The 25764-nt window shown below is 43.1% G+C and overlaps 3 protein-coding genes across 4 annotated transcripts; 2 read left to right on the top strand and 1 right to left on the bottom strand.

The window, feature by feature from the left end:
* Nucleotides 1–1689: 1689 nt before the first annotated feature.
* LOC135499639 (vacuolar protein sorting-associated protein 8 homolog) lies at nt 1690–25718 on the bottom strand. 2 transcript variants are annotated; one of them, XM_064790518.1, is made up of 30 exons: nt 25650–25718; nt 25193–25261; nt 24781–24920; nt 24295–24385; nt 24069–24101; nt 23782–23836; nt 23343–23554; nt 22806–23084; nt 22406–22528; nt 21865–22029; nt 21590–21676; nt 21209–21319; nt 20648–20925; nt 20128–20350; nt 19855–19996; nt 19220–19455; nt 18939–19040; nt 18646–18738; nt 18260–18399; nt 17895–17979; nt 8775–9013; nt 7284–7440; nt 6826–6915; nt 6561–6633; nt 6111–6128; nt 5312–5491; nt 4928–5091; nt 4652–4818; nt 3725–4007; nt 1690–2792 (listed from the first exon to the last, which is right to left on the bottom strand). In XM_064790518.1, exons 1-30 carry the CDS (start codon nt 25710–25712, stop codon nt 2649–2651), a joined length of 4242 nt encoding a protein of 1413 aa, XP_064646588.1. In that variant the 5' UTR covers nt 25713–25718; the 3' UTR covers nt 1690–2648. The 2 variants fall into 2 exon arrangements, with proteins under 2 accessions (XP_064646588.1, XP_064646589.1); XM_064790519.1 differs by lacking the exon at nt 6111–6128.
* LOC135499906 (trichohyalin-like) lies at nt 10506–16381 on the top strand. The gene is made up of 8 exons (XM_064790943.1): nt 10506–10796; nt 11008–11994; nt 12116–12514; nt 12584–12832; nt 12956–13612; nt 13705–14566; nt 14688–14917; nt 15026–16381. Exons 1-8 carry the CDS (start codon nt 10791–10793, stop codon nt 16379–16381), a joined length of 4746 nt encoding a protein of 1581 aa, XP_064647013.1. The 5' UTR covers nt 10506–10790.
* LOC135499641 (uncharacterized) lies at nt 16415–18042 on the top strand. The gene has a single exon (XM_064790521.1). The coding sequence runs from the start codon at nt 16415–16417 to the stop codon at nt 17279–17281; it is 867 nt and encodes a 288-aa protein (XP_064646591.1). The 3' UTR covers nt 17282–18042.
* Nucleotides 25719–25764: the final 46 nt, after the last annotated feature.

Here is a 25764-nt window from a genome sequence, read left to right as displayed (position 1 = left end):
CTCCACAGTGTTGCCAACATGGTGAGAGAGATGAGACAGTCACAGCCAGGCCAAATCAGTCCTGGCTGCTCCACCGTGTTGACCACATGGTGAGAGAGATGTGACAGTCACAACCAGGCCGAATCAGTTCTGGCTGCTCCACCGTGTTGCCAACATGGTGAGAGAGATGAGACAATCACAGCCATGCCGAATCAGTCTTGGCTGCTCCACCGTGTTGACAACAAGTGAGATGAGACAGTCACAGCCAGGCCGAATCAGTCTTGGCTGCTCCACCGCGTTGCCAACATGGTGAGAGAGATGAGACAGTCACAGCCAGGCCGAATCATTCTTGGCTGCTCCACCGCGTGGACAACATAATGAGAGAGATGAAACGATCACAGCCAGGCCAAATCAGTCCTGGATGCTCCACCGTGTTGCCAACATGGTGAGAGAGATGAGACAGACACGGCCAGGCCTAATCAGCCCTTGCTGCTCCACCGTATTGCCAACATGTCTCATCTCTCTCACCATGTTGTCAACTTGGCAGAGCAGCAAAGACTGACTTGGCCTGGCTGTGACCGTCTCATCTGTCTGACCTTGTCCACACGGTGGAGCAGCCAGGAATGATTCGGCCTGGCTGTGACTGTCTCATCTCTCTCACCATGTTGCAAACACGGTGGAGCACCTAGGACTGATTCGGCTTGGCTGTGACTGTCTCATCTCTCTCACCATGCTGCAAACACGGTGGAGGGGCCGGGACTGATTCGACCTGGCTGCGACCGTCTCATCTCTCATTAGACTCTCACCATGCTGTCAACACGTTGGAGTAGCAAGGACTGATTTGGCCTTGCTGTGACCGTCTCATCTCTCATATCATGTTGCAAAGACGGTGGAGCAGCCAGGACTGATTAGGCCTGGCTGTGACCGTCTCATCTCTCTCATCATATTGCCAACACGGTGGAGCAGCAAAGACTGATTTGGCCTGGCTGTGACCGTCTCATCTCTCTCATCATGTTGCCAACACGGTGGAGCAGCAAAGACTGATTTGGCCTGGCTGTGACCGTCTCATCTCTCTCACCATGTTGTCAACACAATGGAGCAGCCAGGACTGATTCGTTGTGGCTGTGACTGCGTCATCTCTCTCACCATATTGACAACTTGGCAGAGCAGTCAAGACTGATTTGGCCTGGCTGTGACTGTCTCATCTCTCTCACCATGTTGACAACTTGGCAGTGTGGCGAAGACTGATGTGGCCTGGCTGTGACCGTCTCATATCTCTCACCATGCTGTCAACACGGTGGTGCAGCAAGGGCTGATTCGACCTGACGGTGACCGTCTCATCTCTCATATCATATTGCAAACACGGTGGAGCAGCCGGGACTGATTCGGCCAGGCTGTGACTGTCTCATCTCTCTCATCATGTTGACAACTTGGCAGAGCAGCCAGGACTGATTTGGCCTGGCTGTTACTCTCTATCTCTCATCATGTTTGTCAGCACAGTGGAGCAGCCAGGACTGTCAAACAGTTATGCGAGCTCACTAGAGCTTGCACTTACATAATAGTATAAAACTAAAATAAATTTATATATTTATTGTCGTCATTGGATGCCACGAGATTTACAGTTCCAGATTTAATTTACAGTTCCTTTACCGTCATCAGATGCGCATCCGATACGCTAGGAGATTTACACTTCTTCAAAGGTTTCGGGTATACGACCAAGGCATGCGACCCCCATCGGCGGAACCCCAAACTGCCCTCTCGATCGTATCTGTACTGCACCACTACAATGTCAGCGCTCATGGACTCCAGCCGTCTCTACCAATATTGTGAGATCTCCAATCCAGTCCAATTTATGCTGAACGTTTTAAGCAACCCAATAATGTGATTAAAGCAAATATTTTACATTTCGTTTATATTTTATATCTGTTATTTACATAATAAATAGAGACAACATGTAGAGACATCCAAATAGCAATCCACAGTTATTACAGCACAAGGACAAATTTTCAGATTTTAACATCTGCATGTATGAATAGGGTATCGGCATAAAAATAAGAGGCACTGATATTAACTAGGGTTTGCCTTATAACACAAGACGAAATCGATGTCACGCCTCACAACAGCGCAATACCCAAGTCACAATCAGCACAAGGGACAGCTACAGGCAGTCACAGTTTTGTCTGTACCCTATACAGAATGCATTTTCTGGCCCGTTCCCCCTATGCACCATCTCACAGGCTGATCCAGGAATTTGGGGTGGGTGCCGAAGAGAATGATGTTTAAAGTCATTCTGGAAAATTCATGGCTTATTTCTCCTGGATCTGTGCCTGCCTGACCTCACACTAGTGGACGCCACAATCATCTTGACTCTTAATGTTTCATAGGCGAGATGCAGCACCAATTAATTTCCGTGTCAATAATGTTAAATGACCAGATAAAGTCTCATTTTCACATGCGTCAGTCAAAACTCTGTGAATGTAGTCATCGTCTGAGAGCCCTCAGAATAAACTTCATGGCCTTGAGATTCAGCAAGTACCGCATTGCAGTTCTGCTACACATTCTCTGCTTTTTATGGAATGTCATTAAAATGGTAGCTAATTGATTAATGCACCAACTTAAGGCATGTAAATGCACAATTACACAAGCCCAGAACATGTTACATAAGAATTTCAAGATATGTCCAAAGGAGGTGGTGCAAGCCGCAACTGGAAGTTCTCATTCTGTAGAATGCTGCCAGATGTCGTTGCCGAGTATGTCTGTTGTCTGTATTTTGGGCGCGTGTCTGGCCTGGCAAGCTCGGTTAGAATGGCAAGCTGGAAAAGGTAAGAAACAATGGTCAAAATCATAGGGATGATGGGACGTCTGTTTACGCCGTCACATCGAAACTACAATTGAAAGTTAGCCGAGCAGCTTAGTTTTCACAGGCAGAGTAGATGACATTCAAATATCAGCCACTGTCAGGGTTGGCTCCGTCTGTGAATTTTTTCCTCCTAGCGCTTTATAGCCAAGTGGCTGTCACTTTTAGCCATATTGATCCGATCGTTTGTCCATCTTGGGGCCGACCCAGCCCACAGTAACATGTGCGAGAATGGCAGCCCGCCAGTACTGAGACTAGCAAATCAACGAACGATTCGAGGAATCCGTGACCGAAGACTCCATGGCAACGAAGCGAGCGGGAAACTCGCCAATAATGTTTGCGTAAGGCGACCAGCAGCGCCACCAAAACCACTAGCGGCAACGTTTAGAACTACAATGCAGACGATAGCAACCACGTGTGATAGCGCGGCCGCCCGCAAATATGATCAAGTTGGACTGACTGACGATCGTTCCTTGGTGCATTTGGTGTGGAAATGGATCTTTTTGATAGACTTTGACCAATTTTCGCACAACTCTATTACTCTCTCGTCAAATCATGGCAATTCAAATTGAATTCGCAAAATTTTTAGCCAGACATTGTTTTACATTCACCACTCATGTGCAGCATTCGCAAGTGGGGAAAATCCTAACGGACGCGCCAACCCTGACTGTTATGCAACGGTCAAAGTAAACCATGTACTCCCCTGGTCAAGGGTCACCGCTCAATGTCATGTTAGTGTCGAGTTTGAGAATCACATGGATAGCCTACCTCTCAGAAAGAGTGTTCTTATAAACTGTTGATGCACTTCAAGCTGCAGAGAATCAGCTCAAACAGAATTGAAGACTCAAAAAATATGATTTTACAATAAATTTTAGATTAATCACTTACCCTCGAAGCCGTTTTCTGGTTCCTGCGGAGCGCATCAATCCCCATCATTTGTTCTTCACTCATTTTAATTGGCGATTCCTTCGATCTGGCGCCCCGATCCTTGATGCTCACTCGCACCGCACTCTGACCTGGATTAGACAGCGAGCGTAGGAGATGTGGTGCCTGACTGGTGTGCCCTCTTTTGGTGCTAGTGCACAGGAAACACACCCAGACCTCTTCGCCGTCGATGATGTGATAGGAATCTGTGCCATAGAGACACTGGGTGTGATAGCCGTGTCCACATCTGGAACAAATTGGTTATTTGCTTTGAGCATTTTTTCAGTCAGTTTCATGCAATTGCCACTCCTTTTGAAGGAGACGTTGAACCATAACATGACTCCTTGTACCCAGTGGCTATACAAGTTGGACTCTTCTTCTTCTTCTTCTTCTTCAGCGTTCGCTCTGCACTTGGAGGGGTCATTCTCCTAGGAGTAATCCTCCTCCAAGGCGGGATGAGCGTATCCTGCGTGCCACTACGGTTAGGCGCCAATTGGGTTTATTGGCCTAGTGGTCCGACTTTGGCGAGAGAGACAGAGTCCACGCAAGCTACTCATGTTTCTCACTTGGTGGGGTCTTAGCTTGCCCCGGCATAGACACCAGGTACAAGGAACCTCAGTTTTAAGTCTCATTCGAAGGACTGTGAAGAGCCAGGAATTTTAGTTCCTTGAAAGCCACGCCGGTTCATCCAGACATACGATCATGGGTTCTCCCCGGGATCGAACCCGGGCCCTATTGCGTGGTGGCCAGCAGTGTAAACCACTAGGCCATGAGGCTCCTTGGTTGGACTCTTCAAAGGAGCTACTCGGTCAGTAACCCCAATAGCCCAACTGCAGTGGCACCAGAAATGCTCACTAAAGCAAACAAAGCAATATCTAGGTCGCAACTTACCTGAACACAACAATGCTTTCATTGTTTGCCAATGTATTGTACTGTTTGTAGCAGGTATTACAGGCATCGCCACGTGGAATGATGCCATGGTTTGCGGCGCTGTGGAGGCCAGCGAGTTGAAGGTGAAGGTCATGATTAAGTAGGCTGTTGCACGTGTGAAGCAGCGTCTGAAACAGAATGACGAAATAAACTTTTAAATTTATTGGGATGCAACCTTTTAGTTGCTCAAACATGTTGAGCATGACGAATGGGAATCCTCTTTTGTTTAATAATTACCTTTTCATAATTATAAGTTTCGAGCATGCCGAGAATGAGTTCTCGAATTTCACCAAACTTTCCCGTGCTGTATGTCGGGTCCTGCATGATTTTCTGAAGAATGGCGGGCAGTGCGATGTATCCCATCATGCTGTTCAGAACATGGCGGGTCAGTTGTTTAAAATCTGAAATGTAATCACTTAGTCACTGAAATAGGTACCAGTAATTGAAAATATTACTGATGAGTCCAGAAATATTCTAAGAAATCAACCAGACATGACCGAATTTGCCTTAAAACAAATGCATCGATATTTACAACTCCCATTAGGGTTTTGAGACCTATCGTGAATTTTGGCAGCAAAAAACACTTATTGAAATCTGAAAGAACCTCAACCATAAACTCACCATCCCACAATTCCTTGTGGACCTGATCCTTAAGACGACGCTGTGATGACATCATGACCTCGAGCAGCGGGAACCACAACGCCTCCCGCTCATCTTCTTCGAGTTTCTTGGAGTTGCGCTGGCAGAGTTGAATGATGACGATCAGGACAGTCTGGATGTTGCAAAGGGCAATCGCGATGGCTGCAATGAGGAAATGTTTTAGAGCTTATAGTGTCCTCCCTGGTGATTTGACTGTCTTATTGGCTTGCGAGATGCTTTGCTCCCAGGCTCCAGACTCCCATCACCGATGCCAACCACCTGCTGGGAAGGCAGTTTCGTTCCAAGATTCAATGGTTATTGTATAGTACCCCCAGGTATATGGCACGGCTTAACCCCCCGGCCATAAGGGAATTCCTTTATGGCCCAGTGGTTGGCGCGTTGGCCCAGAGTGGAAGTTAAGCAACGTTGAGCGCGGTCAACCTTTGGATCGGTGACCGGCGCGTACAATACATTTATCTTGAGGCCACGAATGAACCAGCTGTGTTGAACAAGTTAACAAAGGCTAAATGACAGTTGTAACACCGGTGTTCTGGGAGCACTTCCTGTACCACCACCAAATACTGGTTTTGTGGAATCCCATTAATTTTCCATATACCCAATTGCTTGTTTTTCGCAATTTCTCCAACCAAACTCATTTTCCAATATACCAGAGTAATGCTCCTCCAGTACCTGTACCAGTACCAATAAACATATATACAAAAAACTTGAAACAGATACACAACATTTAAACAAGACACCACAAAATGTAAATAAAACTTACTGTTTTTCAATGCATTTACTGGGAAATAGAGTAAAAATATATCAGTCTTTCAGTGAAATGACTCTACTGATGCTCAACACTAAAGACTCTTCACCAGTCAGGGCCCTTATTCTACTGAAAACCTGTTCAAGACATGTAGATGGCTGGGTCTCTGTCAAAAAATGGTGTCACTGTCAGGGGTTGGAATCTGCAGAGATCGCAATTTTGTGTCTCTGGCTCCACCAGCACTTTTACGACTTGAGAACATATTTCTAGCCCCTGAAGGACAAACTGCGATTATATTTCATACCAGAGTACCAAAGCCAGGGCAATGTGAAAAGGAACAAAGTCAGCTGGACCAACTGTGATAAGATGTCGCTGATTGGAAGGAGAAACTCGAGTATTATGTGCCATTGCCTATGAGCATGAACAGAAGTAGTACTGGAACAATAACAAACAGAATATTCTCACCTTCATCAACATCCTGTGTGTCTTTCTTTGCAATCAACACTCCCTCCAACTCCAGTATTTTATCTTTTACACTCTAAAATATTAGAAATTATCGATTACAATCTGAAGAATTGTTATCACGGCAAACTATTTTACCAACATCTTCGTCTTTCCTTTCTGGAATAAGCTTCAATAATGAGTTTGAAACTTACTGTTATAGTTATTGACACACCATTTTAGTGAGATAACCTTTTTCGAATAACCAGGTCCTGAATGACTAGCTTACCTCTAAGATGATGGCAAATGCCCCCTGGATGTCTCCCGATTTTTCCAAGAGGAAGGCAGTTGCGTCTGGCACCCTGTGTCTCTTGGAGATCTGGAAACACAAGGAAGAACATAAATGAATATCAAAGGGGACTAAAGGCAGAAGCCTGGTGGTGAAATTGGTGGCGTTCTTGTGACCAATATGCACAGTTAGGGATTGGGTCATGTCTTGTTCAGCGGTAAATGTATTCCCAAGAAATCATTTTCTAAAAAGACCAAAAACTCTTAAAGAATTTTCTTGGTCAATTTCACTGAGTTTCTACAAAAGTGGGATGCGTTGAAAACCCAACCCCCTTTGGCTATGCCTATATACAAGGACAAGGAGGATACACAGAGAGTTAACTTTCTTAAATTTCAAATCCAATCAATACTTCTACCAATAGATCGAAAAATTACTAAACAGGTACTGTCTAAACTTACAAGGAGCGTTTCCGGGAGTCTGTAACCATCTGCCCCCTTGATGTAGTTGTAGACATTACTCGGATGAAACTGGCACATTAGCTCGATATATTTTTCATGAATCTGCGGTTCTATCGTTATTTGGCGGTCTGTATAGATGGCACTGCCTGTTGTCTCCCTGAAATGTTATAACTGTGTTATAAAGAGTTGAATTCAGCTTTTAACGTGCAGGGTTGAACAGAAACTACTTGTAGCTTGTAGCACAGCACATTTTCTTACGTGGACTTGCTGTACCTCAACTCAACCTGCTGCTTAATATAAATAATCCAACATCTAAATTTGACTCCTAGATACATGTCACCTCGGTTTGATCAAAGAAAATCACTGATACAGTTTGACTTTGAAAAAGATCACTCTTAACCTCAGCGCCGAACCACGTAGATCTACGTGTATGGCTGGCGCGAGTGGACAGAATTCAGAATTATGCCACGGCATAAATAGGAATTGTGGTGCACCATAAATCGACCAATCAAAACCTCGGATTTCGTGAATTATGCCGCGGCATAAATAGGAATTGTGGACGGAAGTAAATCAGAATTGTGGTGCACCATAAATCAACCAATCAAAACATCAGATCTCTAACATCCGGCGTCCATAAATAGCACTTCCGGCGTCCATATATCGCACTTCCGGCGTCCATAAATCGCACTTCCGTCCATAAATTCGGCTCTCTGATTGGCTGTCTGCTATTACGAATATAGTCGTGGGTCTAAAACGATTATAGTCGTGGGTTGATTCATTTATGTCGTGGTATAATTCAGATTTAATGGTCACCATAATTCATGAAATGCGGGGTTCTGATTGGCTGTCTACTATTATGAATATAGTCGTGGTATAAATCTGATTTATCCCGACCCTTAATTCAGATATTTGTCCACTCCCGCCAGCCATAGTGGCCCAAATCCCCCCTCCCCTTTGAGCTGGTTATCGGAGTCTCATGGACTTCATGAAAGAACTACGCCATCGCCATCTTCAGGGCAAGGTACAAACTGGGTCTATTCAGTTCCTACATTGCCCTGAAGATGGCGATGGCGTAGTTCTTTCACGAAGTCAAAGTTCTGAACTACACCATCGCCATCTTTAGGGCAAGGCAGGAACTGAACGGTCTTTTCAGTGTCTACCTTGCCCTGAAGATGGCGATGGCGTAGTTCCTTCATGAAGTCCATGAGACTCCGATAACCAGCTCAAAGGGGAGGGGATTTGGGCCACGTAGATCTACGTGGTTCGGCGCAGAAGGTGTTAAAATGATACTCTGGTCTATCACTAGGGCTTTTACTGGTAACAGGTCATCGCTCAGTATGATCTTTCCACAGTTTACATCCGAGTCGTTTTTTAAACATTTTTAAACTTGGTACATTACTAAAATTATCTTCGCTGATGCTTTATTTAATAAACAGGCCATAGAGAGTCTACACATTTCTTCATTATATTTGAAATAATATGATGACATACCTGTACTCGAATACTCCCTTCAGGAATTCATACGTCACTTGAGTATTATTCTCCAGTTTCTTCACAATGTCCACCAAATCTCGGCTGAAGCCAATCAGAACCAACTGGGCCGTCTTCTTGCTGTCAATCAGAATTAGCTCCTCCAAATGCAAGAGAGCTTCCTTGCGTACATTGTCTTTCTCTTCCTCAGTGTAGAGAGGATTCACGATGATTGATTCGATATACGCAAAGGCTTGATACTGCAAACACAGAAGAGCAAAAATGAAAGATATTGGTCGGGGTCTTTTTTGATTGAAGAACGTCAAATACTCCTAACTTTACTTTAAGTTACCCAGCATATTCTGACACCTTAAAGGGAAAACTTGAGCATTGAGAATTTTGTTTTTTTTTAAAGAGAAAATCACTCCCAGCATGACTATGACTTTTTCAAACAAGATCAGTGAAGAATCACTATAAAACAGCATTAAATACTTCACTAGAAGGGAATGTAACCTCCAAAATTGCCACACAACACCAGCAAAAATCATGATTAGAGTTGCTGCACGTGGCAGCGCATGGTGGTGAGTAGGCAAACTATTCTCCAGTCCACCTCAATCCCACAACGAGTTGTCCCTTTCACCACAAGGCTACATTCCCATTGGTAGTTTCAAAAATCAAACAAAAAAACCCAAACAAAAAAGACAGGGGCCTACAGTATACACTAATGAGGTAAACAGTGACTGGATGGCGAAAATTTGTTAAAAAGTCATTTTGGCCCATGACTATTTGGTCAATGAGGATTGCGGCCCAGGTTGTTTGGCCCACAACAATTTTTGCCCACAGTCTTGTCTGCCTATGCCCAGATGTCATTTCGCCCGTGTGCCAAAAAAGTCATCGGCTGAAATGACACAATTGACAACCCCCCCCCCGTCACTTCTATATACCACCAATCAACATTATGAGAAAGGTAAATCCAGCCGTAGTTGTATGACCCAGTAAAGCTTTCAAGGGAAGATTCATCGAATCACATGTTTTGTATAAATTCATTCATGCATGGATTCCATAAAGAGATATTAAAAAACAAGGCAAAATGGGAAGCACATCAGGCATTACCACAATTTTACATCACTATACTCTTGTCATTTTGGGAGAAGACAATTCTTCAGAGAGACTGTTTCGTTTTGCTATTAATACAGCAACAGCATTTTGAGAGCACAACTGAAATGTCCGGGCACAGAATGACCAACTCACAGGTACGTGAGATTACACATTATGATTGCAATCACTGTATTTTAAATTCGTGGTTTTACCAGAACATAAACTTTGGAGGGGAAAATGAAAGTCAGAAATAGTGTTCTTTAGTAGAATAGTATAGGGCTTTGAACTGTGCCACTAATTGGGATGCCTGTCAGGGAGTGGTCACATCAGGTTAAATACACGGTTCGCTAAGTTTTAATCTAAATTGATGTAATCAATTCAGCTGTTTTTCACAACCATCCATATCATTGGGAATTGTAACAGATATGGTTTTGTGTTGTGTAAATGCAATCCTCTTTCTTTTTTGTTTCCACATAAGAAGATCACTTGAGCATGCAATGCTTCAAGTGTTGGTGAAGACATTATGATATGCACCATCAAATTATTGTCATTCAGGAAGGATTCAAATCGTTCTGGATTTATTTGTTTTGTAAAGGTACACATCTGTCTACACAATATATTTTTTATTTTCTACAGCGGGGCAGGAGGCACCAGCAAGCCGCTGTCAACAGTGGACCTTTCAAGGGGATATTTACATGTCGAAGACAAGGGTGTGGGATAACATGGGATGGAAACAACATTTTGCCAAACTCAAAACAACTTTGCAGCTGCGGAGGGTGGATCTATCAACCACGGATTTACTGGACGCCTTACCAAGGAAACAGGCAGTGCTTTGGAACATTTTACTGTAAAAACTGTGGCAACATATGGACGAGTATCAAAAGCTGGGCTAACGCACACCAACAGTGCTTGAATTGTGACCAGTATGTCTACCCACATATGCAGGTATGTTTGTACATAAACGGACTATCCCAGATATTGTACTGTTTCACAATTTCCCCTTTTTTAAAAGCTCTACGTGGCACATTGAAAATTAGGACTTCTAAATAAGCCATTTTTAAGATTGCAGGAACCCTGACTGCAAAAAACTGCAACAGCAAATATAGATTTTTGGAAATGTTAACTAGAATAAGCCCTCTTTTCTTCCTACTTTCAGAGGCGCTTACGAGTAGCTGAAAAACCTTGTAGCACGTCTGATGAGCAAGACTTCCCTGAAGAGGATGAGGATGAGTTTGATGCATCAGATTCAGATGAGGAGGAGAAGAATAATCAATCTAAAAAAAAGAAACGCAGACGTCAACGTAAAAAAGGAAAGGAACGAAGACGTCAAGAGGAAGAGGACTGCAGACATCAACGTCAAGAAGAAGAAGAGAAACGCCAACGCCAAGAACGTCAACGCCAAGAAGAAGAACACAGACGTCAAGAACGTCAACGCCAAGAAGAAGAAGAACACAGACTTCAAAAACATCGACGTCAAGAAGAAGAGAAACATAGACGTAAAGAACATCAACGCAAAGAAGAAGAGGAACACAGACGTCAACGTCAAGAAGAAGAAGACGAACGCAGATGCCAAGAACATCAACGTCAAGAAGAAGAGGAACACAGACGCCAAGAACGTCAACGCCAAGAAGAAGAAGAACACAGACTTCAAAAACATCGACGCCAAAAAGAAGAGGAACATAGACGTAAAGAACGTCAACGCAAAGAAGAAGAGGAACACAGACGTCAACGTCAAGAAGAAGAAGAGAAACTCAGACGCCAAGAACGTCAACGCCAAGAACATCAACGTCAAGAAGAAGAGGAACTCAGTTGCAAAGAACTTCAACGTCAAGAATTAGAGGCACTCAGATGCCAAGAACTTCAACGTCAAGATGAAGAGAAACTCAGATGCAAAGAACTTCAACGTCAAAAAGAAGGGGAACTCAGATGCAAAGAACTTCAACGTCAAGAAAAAGAGGAACTCAGATGCCACGAACTTCAACGTGCAGAAGAAGAGAAACTCAGGTGCCAAGAACTTCAACATCAAAAAGAAGAGGAACTCAGATGCCATGAACTTCAACGTCAAGCAGAAGAGGAACTCAGATGCCAACAACTTCAATGCCAAGAAGAAGAGGAATGCAGAAGCCAAGAACTTCAATGCCAAGTAGAAGAGGAACACAGAAGCCAAGCGCTTCGACATCAAGAGGAAGAGGAAATCAGAAGCAGTGAATGTCAACAACAGGAAACAGAGGAACACAGATTTGAAGAAGGTCAACTCCAAGTAGAAGAGGAACACAGTTACCAAGGACGTCAACGCCAAGAAGAAGAGGAAAGCAGAAGCCAAAAACTTCAACGCCAGAAAAAAGAGGAATGCAGAAGCCAAGAACTTCAACGCCAAGAAGATGAGGAACGCAGCAGCCAAGAACTTCAAGACCAAGAAGATGAGGAACGCAGAAGCCAAGAACTTCAATGCCAAGAAGATGAGGATCGCAGAAGACAAGAACTTCAATGCCAAGAAGACGAGGAATGCAGAATCCAAGAACTTCAACTCCAAGAAGATGAAGAATGCAGAAGCCAAGAACTTCAAGCCCAAGAAGATGGGGAATACAGAAGCCAAGAACTTCAATGCCCAGAATATGAGGAATGCAGAAGCCAAGAACTTCAAAACCGAGAAGATGAGGAACGCAGAAGCCAAGAACTTCGACTCCAAGAAGATGAAGAATGCAGAAGCCAAGAACTTCAACACCAAGAAGATGAGGAACGCAGAAGCCAAGAAGATGAGGAACGCAGAAGAAAAGAACTTCAAAACCAAGAAGATGAGGAACGCAAAAGCCAAGAACTTCAATACCAAGAAAATAAGGAACGCAGAAGCCAAGAACTTCAACTCCAAGAAGATGAAGAATGCAGAAGCGAAGAACTACAACCCCAAGAAGATGGGGAATGCAGAAGCCAAGAACTTCAATGCCAAGAAGATGAGGAACGCAGAACCAAAGAACTTCAATGTCAAGAAGATGAGGAATGCAGAACCCAAGAACTTCAAAACATAGAAGATGAGGACTGTAGAAGCCAAGAACTTCAATACCACGAAGATGAGGAACGCAGAAGCCAAGAACTTCAAAACCTAGAAGATGAGGAACGCAGAAGCCAAGAACTTCAACTCCAAGAAGCTGAGGAACGCAGAAGACAAGAACTTCAACTCCAAGAAGCTGAGGAACGCAGAAGACAAGAACTTCAACGCCAAGAAGATGAGGAACGCAGAAGCCAAGAACTTCAACGCCAAGAAGATGAGGAACGCAGAAGACAAGAACTTCAACGTCAAGAAGATGAGGAACGCAGATGCCAAGAACTTCAACGCCAAGAAGATGAGGAACGCAGAAGACAAGAACTTCAATGGCAAGAAGATGAGGAACGCAGAAGCCAAGAACTTCAACACCAAGAAGATGAGGAACGCAGAAGACAAGAACTTCAACGCCAAGAAGATGAGGAACGCAGAAGACAAGAACTTCAACGCCAAGAACATGAGGAACGCAGATGCCAAGAACTTCAACGCCAAGAAGATGAGGAACGCAGATGCCAAGAACTTCAACGCCAAGAAGATGAGAAACGCAGCAGCCAAGAACTTCAACGTCAAGAAGATGAGGAACGCAGATGCCAAGAACTTCAACGCCAAGAAGATGAGGAACGCAGAAGCCAAGAACTTCAACATCAAGAAGATGAGGAACGCAGAAGACAAGAACTTCAACGCCAAGAAGATGAGGAAGGCAGAATCCAAGAACTTCAACGTCAAGAAGATGAGGAACACAGAAGCCAAGGACTTCAACGCCAAGAAGATGAGGAATGCAGAAGCCAAGAACTTCAAAACCTTGAAGATGAGGAACGCAGAAGCCAAGAACTTCAAAACCTAGAAGATGAGGAACACAGAAGCCAAGAACTTCAACTCCAAGAAGATGAGGAATGCAGAAGCCAAGAACTTCAATACCAAGAAGCTGAGGAACGCAGAAGCCAAGAACTTCAAAACCTAGAAGATGAGGAACGCAGAAGCCAAATACTTCAAAGCCGAGAAGATGAGGAATGCAGAAGCCAAGAACTTCAATACCAAGAAGCTGAGGAGCGCAGAAGCCAAGAACTTCAAAACCTAGAAGATGAGGAACGCAGAAGCCAAATACTTCAAAGCCGAGAAGATGAGGAATGCAGAAGCCAAGAACTTCAATACCCAGAAGATGAGGAACTCAGAAGCCAAGAACTTCAATATCAAGAAGATGAGGAACGCAGAAGCCAAGAACTTCAAAACCTAGAAGATGAGGAACGCAGAAGCCAAGAACTTCAACGCCAAGAAGATGAGGAATGCAGAAGCCAAGAAATTCATGGCCAAGAAGATGAGGAATGCAGAAGCCAGGAACTTCATTACCAAGAAGATGAGGAACGCAGAAGCCAAGAACTTCAATACCAAGAACATGAGGAACGCAGAAGCCAAGAACTTCAACTCCAAGAAGAAGAGGAATGCGGGGGCCAAGAACTTCAATACATTGAAGATGAGGAATGCAGAAGTCAAGAACTTCAACGTCAAGAAGCTGAGGAATGCAGAAGACAAGAACTTCAACTCCAAGAAGCTGAGGAACGCAGAAGCCAAGAACTTCAACGCCAAGAAGATGAGGAACGCAGAAGAGAAGAACTTCAACACCAAGAAGATGAGGAACGCAGATGCCAAGAACTTCAACGCCAAGAAGATGAGGAACGCAGATGCCAAGAACTTCAACGCCAAGAAGATGAGGAACGCAGAAGCCAAGAACTTCAACGTCAAGAAGATGAGGAACGCAGAAGCCAAGAACTTCAACGTCAAGAAGATGAGGAACGCAGAAGCCAAGAACTTCAACATCAAGAAGATGAGGAACGCAGAAGACAAGAACTTCAACGCCAAGAAAAAGAGGAATGCAGGGGCCAAGAACTTCAAGACATTGAAAATGAGGAATGCAGAAGTCAAGAACTTCAACGTCAAGAAGATGAGGAATGCAGAAGCCAAGAACTTCATCACCAAGAAGATGAAAAACACAGAAGCCAAGAACTTCAACTCCAAGGAGATGAGGAACGCAGAAGCCAAGAACTTCAATACCAAGAAGATGAGGAATGCAGAAGCCAAGAACTTCAATACCAAGAAGATGAAGAACGCAGAAGCCAAGAACTTCAATACCAAAAAGATGAGGAACGCAGAAGCCAAGAACTTCAACTCCAAGAAGAAGAGGAATGCGGGGGCCAAGAACTTCAATACATTGAAGATGAGGAATGCAGAAGTCAAGAACTTCAACGTCAAGAAGATGAGGAATGCAGAAGCCAAGAACTTCAACTCCAAGAAGATGAGGAACGCAGAAGCCAAGAACTTCAACTCCAAGAAGAAGAGGAATGCGGGGGCCAAGAACTTCAATGCCGAGAAGATGAGGAACGCAGAAGTCAAGAACTTCAACGTCAAGAAGATGAGGAATGCAGAAGCCAAGAACTTCATCACCAAGAAGATGAGAAACACAGAAGCCAAGAACTTCAACTCCAAGAAGATGAGGAACGCAGAAGCCAAGAACTTCAATACCAAGAAGCTGAGGAATGCAGAAGCCAAGAACTCCAATGCCAAGATGATGATCAACGCAGAAGCCAGGAACTTCAACGTGAAGACGATGAGGAATGCAGAAGCCAAGAACTTCAACTCCGAGAAGAAGAGGAACGCAGAAGCCAAGAACTTCAATACCAAGAAGCTGAGGAACGCAGGAGCCAAGAACTTCAACTCCAAGAAGAAGAGACACCCAGAAGCCAAGAACTTCAATACCAGGAAGCTGAGGAATGCAGAAGCCAAGAACTTCAACGCCAAGAAGATGAGGAAAGCAGAAGCCAAGAACTTCAATACCAAGAAGAAGGGGAACGCAAAAGCTCACAACTTCAACTACAAGAAGATGAAGAATGCAGAAGCCAAGAACTTCAATGCCAAGAAGATGAGGAACACAGAAGCCAAGAACTTCAACTCCAAGAACATGTGGAAAGCAGAAGCCAAGAACTTCAATACCAAGAAGATGAAGAACGCAGAAGCCAAGAACTTCAACGCCAAGAAGATGAGGAACGCAGAATCCAAAAACTTCAATACCAAGAAGATGAGGAACGCAGAATTCAAGAACTTCAACGCCGAGAAGATGAGGAACACAGAAGCCAAGAACTTCAAGGCCAAGAAGATGAGGAACGCAGAAGAGAAGAACTTCAACGCCAAGAAGGTGTGGAACACAGAAGACAAGAACTTCAACGTCAAGAAGATGAGGAACGCAGAAGCCAAGAACTTCAATACCAAGAAGAAGGGGAACGCAAAAGCCCAGAACTTCAACTACAAGAAGGTGAGGAACGCAGAAGACAAGAACTTCAACGCCAAGAAGATGAGGAACGCAGAAGCCAAGAAGATGAGGAACGCAGATGCCAAGAACTTCAAGGCGAGGAAGATGAGGAATGCAGATGCCAAGAACTTCATTACCAAGAAGATGAAGAATGCAGTAGCCAAGAACTTCAATACCAAGAAGATGTAGAGCGCGGAAGCCAAGAACTTCAATGCCAAGAGGATGAGGAACACAGAAGCCAAGAACTTCAATACCAAGAATGTGAGGAACGCAGAAGCCAAGAACTTCAATACCAAGAAGATGAGGAACGCAGAAGCCAAGAACTTCAATACCAAGAAGATGAGGAACGCAGAAGCCAAGAACTTCAATACCAAGAAGATGAGGAACGCAGAATTCAAGAACTTCAACGCCAAGAAGATGAGGAACGCAGAAGCCAAGAACTTCAAAGCCAAGAAGAGGAACACAGAAGCCAAGAACTTCAACGCCGAGAAGATGAGGAACGCAGAAGCCAAGAACTTCAACCCCAAGAAGAGGAACGCAGAAGTCAAGGACTTCAACACCGAGAAGAAGAGGAACGCAGAAGTCAAGAACTTCAACCCAAAAAAGAGGAACACAGAAGCCAAGAATTTCAAAGCCGGGAAGATGAGGAACGCAGAAGCCAAGAACTTCACCCCCAAGAAAAGGAACGCAGAAGTCAAGAACTTCAGCCCCAAGAAGAAGAGGAACACAGAAGCCAAGAACTTCATCTACAAGAAGATGAGGAACGCAGAAGCCAAGAACTTCAACGCCGAGAAGATGAGGAACGCAAAAGCCAAGAACTTCAACCCCAAGAAGAGGAACGCAGAAGTCAAGAACTTCAATCCCAAGAAGAGGAACGCAGAAGTCAAGGACTTCAACACCAAGAAGAAGAGGAATGCAGAAGCCAAGAAATTCAGCTCAAAGAAGAGGAACGCAGAAGCCAAGAACGTCAACACCAAGAAGAAGTGGAACACAGATATCAAGAAAATGAGAGCAGGTGGAAGTGGCATTATCTGGTCATCTGTGGTATTGCTGTGGTTATTTTATGGTCGATTCATCAGTATTGATTGACATTGGAAAAAAAAGGAGGGGAAGACAAAAACTACTTTCAACTAATTCTAAGGCAGCGTTTGAACAGTCAAACTGAGTAGCGCTTTATAAATATGGACATTACTTGTACTTTACTCTCATGCGATTTCGCTAATATGCATAAATAATAGTGGTGATTACTTTGTAGTTGTTCAGACAGACACTATGGGTGACAGCCTATTTTGTTATCACCTGTCATTCCTTCCACTTGTCAGTTAACCTATTAAGGACTCAAGGTATTTTGATGATCACACCGGTCCGCCAAAGTTGCACTGAATAAAAAATGTACAGCGTAGAATCTTGGGAATCCCAAACGTGTGTTTCTAAAACAAGGACTAGGCCATTTGCTGCAGCCGGAACGAAGTTCTAACGCGTACTCTATTGCTCGCACAGATGCGAGATCAGGCTGTCACGAAGGAAATCGGTTCCTCGCAGCAGTGCGAAATCAGTCCTTGAAGGGTTAACTGCAAATGTGACATGCGAAGTGTGAGAGCTATGGCTGATCGAAGAAACCACATTTTTGGCAGCTTCGGGCTGAAGGTATATATAAATTTCTTTAATGAGGTTTAAATGTAGAACAAAATGCACTGATTACCTTTCTAGAAGGATCCCTCCAATAGCATGACAGAATCTTGTCAAATTCTCTTCTTTTTTCATAGAGGAGCTCACATACACGGTAGCTAGAAATACAATGGTGAAACATGTAAACTGTATAGAGTAAAATATTTTTTGATTTCTTTTTCACTTGTTATAAATATCTAACTTGTTACTAGACACAATAGAAATTAACCATTTCAGTAGCAAAATGAGTTGTTTGGTTTTTCCGCCCCTGCACTTGCATTTTAAAGGCCGCCACCGTTCCTTAAAAACACTTGGAAAACACTTTGACTCTCACTTGTGGCCAAATATAGTTCCAACTGATAAGTCACTTCACTGATTGCTGGAGAAAGTGTGACTTACAATTTTGCATTCTCTGCCAGGGTGAGCAGACGAGTCTCATCAAACTGCTCAAAGCCGCCGGCATTCAATAGTTCAAGTAGAGCCTGTTGTCTCTCTTCATGACGTGACTCGTCCCCCGGGCTTGAGAGGAACTCAAGAACCTAGAAGAAAATCATGAAACGAGACTTGTGAGAGAACACATAGTAGAAATACTGTTCGGAAGACACATTTTTAGTTTAAATCCTTTTCCCTCGATGCGGTTTCAAGGAGTCAAATTTTGTTAAGAGACTCAACTGTACTTTTTAATATAAATTGTAAAAATGAGGGTTGCGGATGTTGTCTTATGAAGACTGGGATCGAACGAGTCAAGGGAAAAATATCAAATGAATGGAAAATCAGGCTCTTACCTGCTCAAAGAGAACTCTGTTGACAAGAATGGTATTCTCATGGCGGGCCATCTGACGGGCTAGGAAGGTGAACAGGATCCCTACTTGGGTCGGCTGAAATGGAGATATCAAATCAGACCAATAACAGGGGCAGTATGATGATATGGCTTTTTAAGAAGATGAGTACGGCCAAGTTTTAATTCAAGTTCAATCTTGAGCCAGGCTTTTTCTTTACACCACTCGTGTTTCTCACTGCGTTTCTCACATGCATGGAGTCTTTTGCTTTCTACATGCCTGCAGTAAAACCTACTCACAGAAAATCCAATACTCTCCACCATGACTTGTAATAAAATATCGACAACTCTTTGACGTTTCTGGATGCCTTCGTCAGTGTTGAATTCTGCTTCTTCGAATGCCTGAAAAGGATGAACCATGACAGGACAATAAACAGCAAGAAGTGAACACTCCTTTGCCTCTTTAACAACACATACATTTATAGGTTTTCTTCTGACTGGCTTATATAATCCATCTACTGAGGGGTCAATGGGCCACAAATGGGGTACAGGGTTTAGATTGATTGCTGGATTACACGTACCAAAGCGAGGACGTTCAGAAACTCTCGCGTGTCGAACTGGAGAAGTGTTCTCAAGTGCGGGTAGACCGGCTCGTCAGTATTCGCCTCTTTTGTATGCAAACATGTGACAGATTTGAAGACGTCTGCTTTCACTTTGTTTACAATGGGTGCAGGAATGTCTCCAAGGGGGTACGCCCGGCCTGCCAGGCAGCAGCTGATGTAGACCAGGAGTTTGTTACCAAGGCGAATCTGGTCATCTGAAAAACCATGAAATATTTTATAAGACAAATTGTGAGTTAGACTTCCAGATTCTGGTCTACTTTCGAATCCTATGTTATAAAGAGGATGGGCAGTCATGCCGCACACAGTTGATACTGCCTAAGTCTCCCGCATTATTTTATCCCAAATGCACAACGATTTACGAACAATGACACCACCCATGCCCAAAATTCATGTTTTGACTTATGCCACTGCAATATCCAATGACTTGGGGTCATGTCAAAAGTTGCCCCCAATCCTGGGACTTCGGCCAACCTGAATGCCAACAGCCAAACCTCCAAGAAGAACAAAGGTGTTGCCAACTCCGCCTTACACCGACAAACCTCTCAGTAGCAAAATTGTAGAAGATGAACACATGATATGAAATAATTTCTCACCACTGAGTTGCTTGCCAACGCTGAGAGCCATTCTCAAGATCCTCAGGAGCTCCTCCAATGGGGTGGTGTAGTCCTGCATGCCCTTGTTATAGACATAGATGATGGCATCGTAGAGGCCGTGGCCCCAGCACAAGACTACAACCTGTCAAGAAAAATCAACTGAGAATTTAGCAATTTCAACTTTTCCAACCAACGACCTTCTGATCGCAAGACTGATCCTGTTCCACTATGCCACCAAGCTCCCATAAAGATAAACAAGGTCAAAGTACTTACCTGGTGAATATCTAGACTAGATACGTCCAGATGCACAATACACGCTTCAACATTTTGTAACATTCCCTTGGCCTCGTAATTATCGATGAAGTCTTTCATAACAGAGGGCGTTACTGACGTGAGGCGATCAGTAATGATATATGGTTCCAGACATTCAAGGAAGGTGGATTTGGCAATTTGGTCCATGCTAAAACGGACGTAGATTTCACCGAAGAGGACATCACTGAAAAGGTTAAAATATATAGTAAGAGCAGATGGTATTAGTACCATGAATCAACGTTTGTTGTAACAGTTTTTAAGTGTTTCCATTTGATATCTGAGTGTTTCCCCTCATTGTCTGGGAATGTTTAAAGCCAGATTGACACGTTTTTCGGTGTTTCTATCTTTCTATTGTATGGAAACAACCACAGATGTCACATCAGTTCAGCATGGTTTGGGCTTTTGCCAATGCATGCTGAACATCTCATACAAGGAGCGGCAATTTTTGGCTAAAATCAAAATCAAAATCATCTCTACTTACGTTCTACCCAGAGTCAGACAATAATCAACACAAATCGGCACAACGTTCTGGTAATATTCTTCCAGTTCCTCCATCTTCCCTCGCTCAGGAAGATTCTTCGTCATGGAGATGTCGACATAATTCTGAAGCAGGTCAAGCATCTTTGCTGCCACAATTTTTTTTCGCTTTTGCTGACCACCGAGGAGGCCGATCACAGCCTTTGCTTTGCCCTCGTAGAATGACTGAGCCATAGTCAGCGCATCCTGGTAGTTGTTCTGCTTCACGAGATTCTCAATTCTCTGTAAAAAACAACGACACAGTCAGAGGATTTTACAAACATCACACCGACACACAAGTGTAGATGGGCACAGTTTCTTTGCTAATACTTTGAATACTCAGAAACATGTTTGACCACAATAAAATGATAAATATGAAAAAAATAATGTTAAGCATTTGTAGAGCGCTCCCTCGAGATTCACATTTCATTGGACTTGCAAGCGCTCTGATGAGCCATTCAGCAGCCTAGGCAATAGGCCATCAGACTTAACTTTTCTATCAGAGAAAATCAGATGAAAATCTCACCTCTTCCCAATTTCTCATTGTAAGCACATGGATGGACTTGGTGCCCATCAGGAGGAGTTGTCCGTTATGACAGATGATGGACTGGTAACAGGCACATTCACCAGCAAATGCCTGAAGAATAGATAAAAGATCCTTGCACACAATGTAGAAACCTGTCCATGTAAACTGAAGCGCCTGCAAACAAGTGATTTTAATCGATGCAAACTGCGATTGAAATCGCACTCATAACAGGCTGCAGCCACCTGCAAGTCACTATCAAACCCATTGATTACTAGTTGAACATATCTATACCACTGAACCTCTTTTATCAGGACACCTTTCTTTTGAGGACAGTCTTAAAGGTGTCCTTGATTGAGGGGTTTTACTGTACTTTCCACTCACCAAAGCCTTGCTTACGTTACCACCCGTCGCCAAAGATTTGAAGTGACTAGTTCCATAACTCAGTTGAACCTCTCCAACATCAATCACCTGTAAAAGGAAATGACAGTGAATTATTTATGCAGCGATCAATGCAAAGCACGCACCCCCTGGTCAGTGGTCATCACTAATTTAGGTGTCAACAGTTAGGCACAAGTTGACTGTGCCTCGGTCCAAGGAAGAGTCCAGCACAAACTAAATTTTTCCCCAGGGTGCAGACTTCTACTTAGAAAACCGACCTCTAATTCTTCTTCAGATTTGACATCTAGAATATGAATCTTCTCGGATGTATCGAGCGCAATCAGCGTACGAGGGTTGATCCATTGAATCGCAAGGAGTTTGTAGGGTGTCTCCATTTTTTGGAGAGAGCAGAAACGAATGTCGTCTGCTGCAGTACAAATGGCCTGGAACGGGAGTGAAGATGCAAGAATAGTAAGAAGAACAGGAAGAAAACTGTCTCTCCAGACCTATACATCCAATGTACGTGTATATTATAAATAGATTTTTCATCAAAACCTCAAAATTTTTCTGGGTTGGCTTAAGAAGAAGATACAGATTAATTTTGAGTCATTCTGCTACCTTCTCAGAAGTGCAATTTTACTTCAGTGAAGGTCTTCAGTTGCTCTGATTCTGGTCGGTAAATGTTTGCTCCAAGGTCCCGAATGCAAACAGCAAGCATTCTTCTGTTGGACCTGCTTGCTTTGTGCATAACAGACTATTGAATTCACTGAGTACTATAACTCATAGCACCCCCAATAAATTGTTTTGTAACTACTCTACCTGGTAATAGTAGATTGTCTGATCACGGGCGAAGGCCAAGACTGGGTCTATGACTCGATCTTTAGCTGACACCTGAATGATGACGAACTGCCATGCAAGGAGAGGCAAAGTAGCTGGATCACCCTGGAATAGGAAAACGTAATCAAATAGTGACATGAGACTTTGGCAGAAATCAAATTTTCTAATGAAGTGTACCAGTACACTTACATACTAAGCTATGTATCAATGCATCCATGACAAGTCAGTAAATAATATTTGAGATTGTCCTTTGATTAGAGGGTTAAAATTGATAGAGAAAAAACAATTCCGGTCCTTGACAAATAGAGAGAGCATCCTGTTGAAAGGTGTGAGCTCTGAGGTAGGGTTTTACCGAATAATATTTGGACCTCTCCCTACTCACCTTGAGTGCATGGCTAAAGATGACTTTGAGTTTGGGTCTGATGGTGACCACGAGAACCTTTGACAGTGTGCCCATGGCAAGCACTAACACATCTTTCATGGGGTGGTCCTTGATCGTGTGATTCATATGAAGGGGCTCGATCGTACAAACTTCACCTCGGCTTCCAGAAAAAAGACATCTTGACTCGCAGGTTCGCACTCCGATCAGACGCTTCATTTCCAGCTCGAATACAGATCCGCCACTGTCGTTACACACAGCAATCGTCAAGTCATCAGTAAACTGAAGAAAAAAAACAACCTTGACAAAATTTCAGATTTTTGTATGTGATGTGGGTACAGTTACATGTAATGTTGCTGCAGTTCTATGTGATGTGGGTACAGTTACATGTAATGTTGCTACAGTTCTATGTGATGTAGGTACAGTAACATGTAATGTTGCTACAGTCGCAAGTAATGTGTTTTTTAAAGTTAGTTATCAAACTTGAAAACTGAATCAAATGGTGATCGGAGGAAGCCCGAGGACACAACGGAATCCTACCTTGACATGAAGAATGGCAGTCCCTGGGGGATGAGCATCACTGATCGTCCTGATCAACTTTCCATTCGTCAGATCCCACATAGTGATCTGACCCTTAGCGAACCCACACAGTAGCCTTGTACAATCCCTGTTGAAGCTGAGAGCAGAGACAGACCCGTACTGGGCTCCGACAGCAGTGCTTCCTAAACACCATTTCAAGACTTGCTTTGGGTCTAAAAAATCAGTTTAAATAAATTAACACTGTTTTAAAACATAATACTTTTTTTTTCAGTTCCCCCATGCCCGATTAAAATTTGATATTTATAATATATTCAAATGTTTATACCCGTCCTTTGCATAACATTCCAAGTTTTTACAATGATCATTTAGGTCTTTTTAAGCCAAGAACAAATAAGGGAAAGCAGCAGTTCAGCAGAAAAATATGGCACAAAACACTTACCAAACACCAACACCAATCCATGAGAAGTTCCAATGGCAATGAGCTCAGAAACAGCCTATAAAGAAGAAGACTGATTTCAAAATTCTCATTCATTTTAAGACTTGTAAAAAGTTATCTATGGGTCAACAATTCAGTGTAGGTGGATTATAGAGATGAATTAAATATGAACCTTATTATTCATCACGCGATTCCAATGTGTAGCAGAGGCTTGCTTCTCTTGAAAATTTTGTTCATACATGTACAATGAAGTTTGATGATAAGCTACAAGTTTGGGAAAATATGCTTACCATTGCTGTGGGCATCCCAGCATCCACACGATCCTGAAAAGAAGAAATATCAAGACATGACATCACCAACTAAGATATAGCAATTCTCCACTGCAAAGATAGATAGGCAAGCCCAAATTACGGCTTGAATAAGTGGTGAATAAGTCAAGAAGCAAAAGCTAAAAATCACTATTCCAGTGCTGGAAGCACTCTTACATAAAATATCATTCTAATTTCACCAACTCACCGCAGCAGACATGAGCTGGGCAGAGATCCCCTTCAGGACAACATGACGCATGATTGAACCATGTTCTTCATAGCGAATGCTCTTCCTCTGTCTAAAATGAAGCAAAAATGACAATAAACATTTACCAAATCATTTTGAAACTGTGCTGTCTAAAATATCTCACACTTTTCTCATTGGCTTGCCAGGTGATGAAAGTATTTGGTTACTTTTCCTGTTTACAAACATAACTATCGATATTATCATCAAATATCACCTCTGGCCTAGATAACTTTCTTCAAATTTTTTGAGAGTCAGTATAATACTAGTAATATCATTTGGGTTACCCTAGGGCAGGCCTCCATACTTGTAAGTTTTACTCATTTTGTACCCTATTTGCAACTTTTCCAAATGCTCAGGAACCCACAAAATGTGGTTCTCAGACAATTTCATGGAATATGATAGGCAATGGATGTGCACAAGATCTCAAGAAACACCATTCAAATGTACTTTTTACGGCCCCTTGACTTTGGAGTATCAAGAATGCCCTCCTGGCTCGACATCGATGAGGTATCGCCCTGGTCCAGGTCACCCGGGAACATAGGGGGCAGCACGAGGTCATCATCACCAAACACAGATCCATCGTCAGGCTGTAAAATGGAAATTGATCTAAAATCAATAATGAAATGACCATTGTGCTCACCTGTACTCCTGGATGTTAAAATCTTTAGAACTTGACGAGCAAACAAAAGACTGTCCTGTTTTTTAATTCGAAATACTTGAATTGCAACAAGGCTGGGCTGGATCAAGGATATTGTTTCTGTTGGAAGTGATAAAGGGGGCGTGGCATGCACATGCGCAGCCTAGCATAACTGGGCATGGCACACCCAACCCATGGCCTGGTCTTCATCTGCTACTGTACCTCATTTAGAATACTCTCCAATGTTGGCGCTGATTCTATAGCGGGAAGATCAAATTCGTCTGCATCAAGCTATAACAAAAAGACCATTATCGTTAAAAATTTAGGGCCTATCAGAATAAAGATGTCATAAACTGACATTGACAATGATAGTCTAGAGTTAGACATTAATAAAAAAAAACCCAGAGACCAAAAAGAAACACAATACTGAGATCATGACTCAACATGATTCACTGCTGATTTTATGCCCACATGGTCAATAACCATCATTGCAACACTGCACAACACAAGTTGACATCTGGTATAAGGACCTGGCGAAATAATGGTAGGGTTGGCCAAATTTCCAACATATCCCACTTTCATCATAAAACTACAAACTCAATCACTCTGAAATTGGGTATGTATAGATGCAACACGAGGAAATTTCAAATGAAGTGAATACTATGCTCTATTTATGTACCTCTTCTAAGTTTAATTCCATTTTATCAGCAGCAACCTGGGCATTTTCCGCCCCGTCCGCCATTATGATTCTGGATATTGCATTGAGCTGTAACCAAAATATATTGCCAATTATT

The sequence above is a fragment of the Lineus longissimus genome, chromosome 15 (assembly GCF_910592395.1).
Source record: "Lineus longissimus chromosome 15, tnLinLong1.2, whole genome shotgun sequence".
Classification (NCBI taxonomy): Eukaryota; Metazoa; Nemertea; class Pilidiophora; order Heteronemertea; family Lineidae; genus Lineus; species Lineus longissimus.
This window is presented reverse-complemented; position numbering and strand designations above follow the sequence as displayed.

Excerpts from the sequence above, each read along its gene's own strand:
- LOC135499906 (XM_064790943.1), top strand. Across the intron at positions 12,833-12,955 it reads CAGAACCAAAGAACTTCAAT|AAGATGAGGAACGCAGAAGC; the intron begins GTCAAGAAGATG and ends TTCAAAACCTAG. Across the intron at positions 13,613-13,704 it reads CAGAATCCAAGAACTTCAAC|GAACGCAGAAGCCAAGAACT; the intron begins GTCAAGAAGATG and ends CTTGAAGATGAG.
- LOC135499641 (XM_064790521.1), top strand. The coding sequence starts at position 16,415 with ATGAGGAACACAGAAGCCAAGAACTTCAATACCAAGAATGTGAGGAAC.
- LOC135499639 (XM_064790518.1), bottom strand. The coding sequence starts at position 25,712 with ATGGCGGACGGGGCGGAAAATGCCCAGGTTGCTGCTGATAAAATGGAA. Across the intron at positions 21,320-21,589 it reads GTAACGTAAGCAAGGCTTTG|GCATTTGCTGGTGAATGTGC; the intron begins GTGAGTGGAAAG and ends TCTATTCTTCAG. Across the intron at positions 19,041-19,219 it reads TTCTGAACGTCCTCGCTTTG|GCATTCGAAGAAGCAGAATT; the intron begins GTACGTGTAATC and ends CATCCTTTTCAG.